Raw genomic sequence first — 501 nt, forward strand, 5'->3', positions numbered from 1 at the left:
ACATCTTTCTTGTAGGATCTGAGCGTCTGCTCTGCCTCCTCGCGCGCTCGGATCTCATCCTCAAACTTGCCTCGGAGTTTCTGCGAGTCTTCGTCGATATTATCTCGTTCAATGAGAATGTGAGATTTTTCATTGTTCAACTCGTCCACCTGGGCTCGCAGATCCCGGATCTCTTGCTGACAGAGGCCAGCGAGTCTGGACGGCTCGTTCTGCCTCTGGCGCAGACTCACGAGTTCGGTCTCCAGCACTTGATTGTGCTGCTCCAGATTGCGCACCTTCTCGATAAACATCGCGAAACGGTCATTGAGACCCTGCAGTTGTTCCTTTTCATTGGTTCGGACGATTTTAAACTCGTTGTTTAACACAGCCGTTTGAGAGAAATCCACGCTGTCGAAATGCACCGGTGAAAAGGAAGATGACCGGCCCGATCTTTTGTAGTAGCCCGCTGGAGAGGCACTGCTGCGGGAGAGAGAGTGGGACCTGAAGCCGCTGGAAGACATG

The 501-nt window shown here is 52.5% G+C and overlaps 1 protein-coding gene across 1 annotated transcript in view; it reads right to left on the reverse strand.

Annotated features, from left to right (window-relative positions):
• Nucleotides 1-500, reverse strand: part of LOC107578243 (low molecular weight neuronal intermediate filament-like) — a 2,947-nt gene extending 2,447 nt beyond the window's left edge. Inside the window, exon 1 of the mRNA XM_016264215.1 lies at nt 3-500. Within this exon, the coding sequence (XP_016119701.1) occupies nt 3-500 (498 nt within the window). The remainder of the gene's footprint in view (nt 1-2) is intronic.
• Nucleotide 501: the final 1 nt, after the last annotated feature.

Source organism: Sinocyclocheilus grahami, unplaced genomic scaffold (assembly GCF_001515645.1).
Source record: "Sinocyclocheilus grahami isolate Dianchi unplaced genomic scaffold, SAMN03320097.WGS_v1.1 scaffold9415.1, whole genome shotgun sequence".
In the NCBI taxonomy this organism is placed as follows: Eukaryota; Metazoa; Chordata; class Actinopteri; order Cypriniformes; family Cyprinidae; genus Sinocyclocheilus; species Sinocyclocheilus grahami.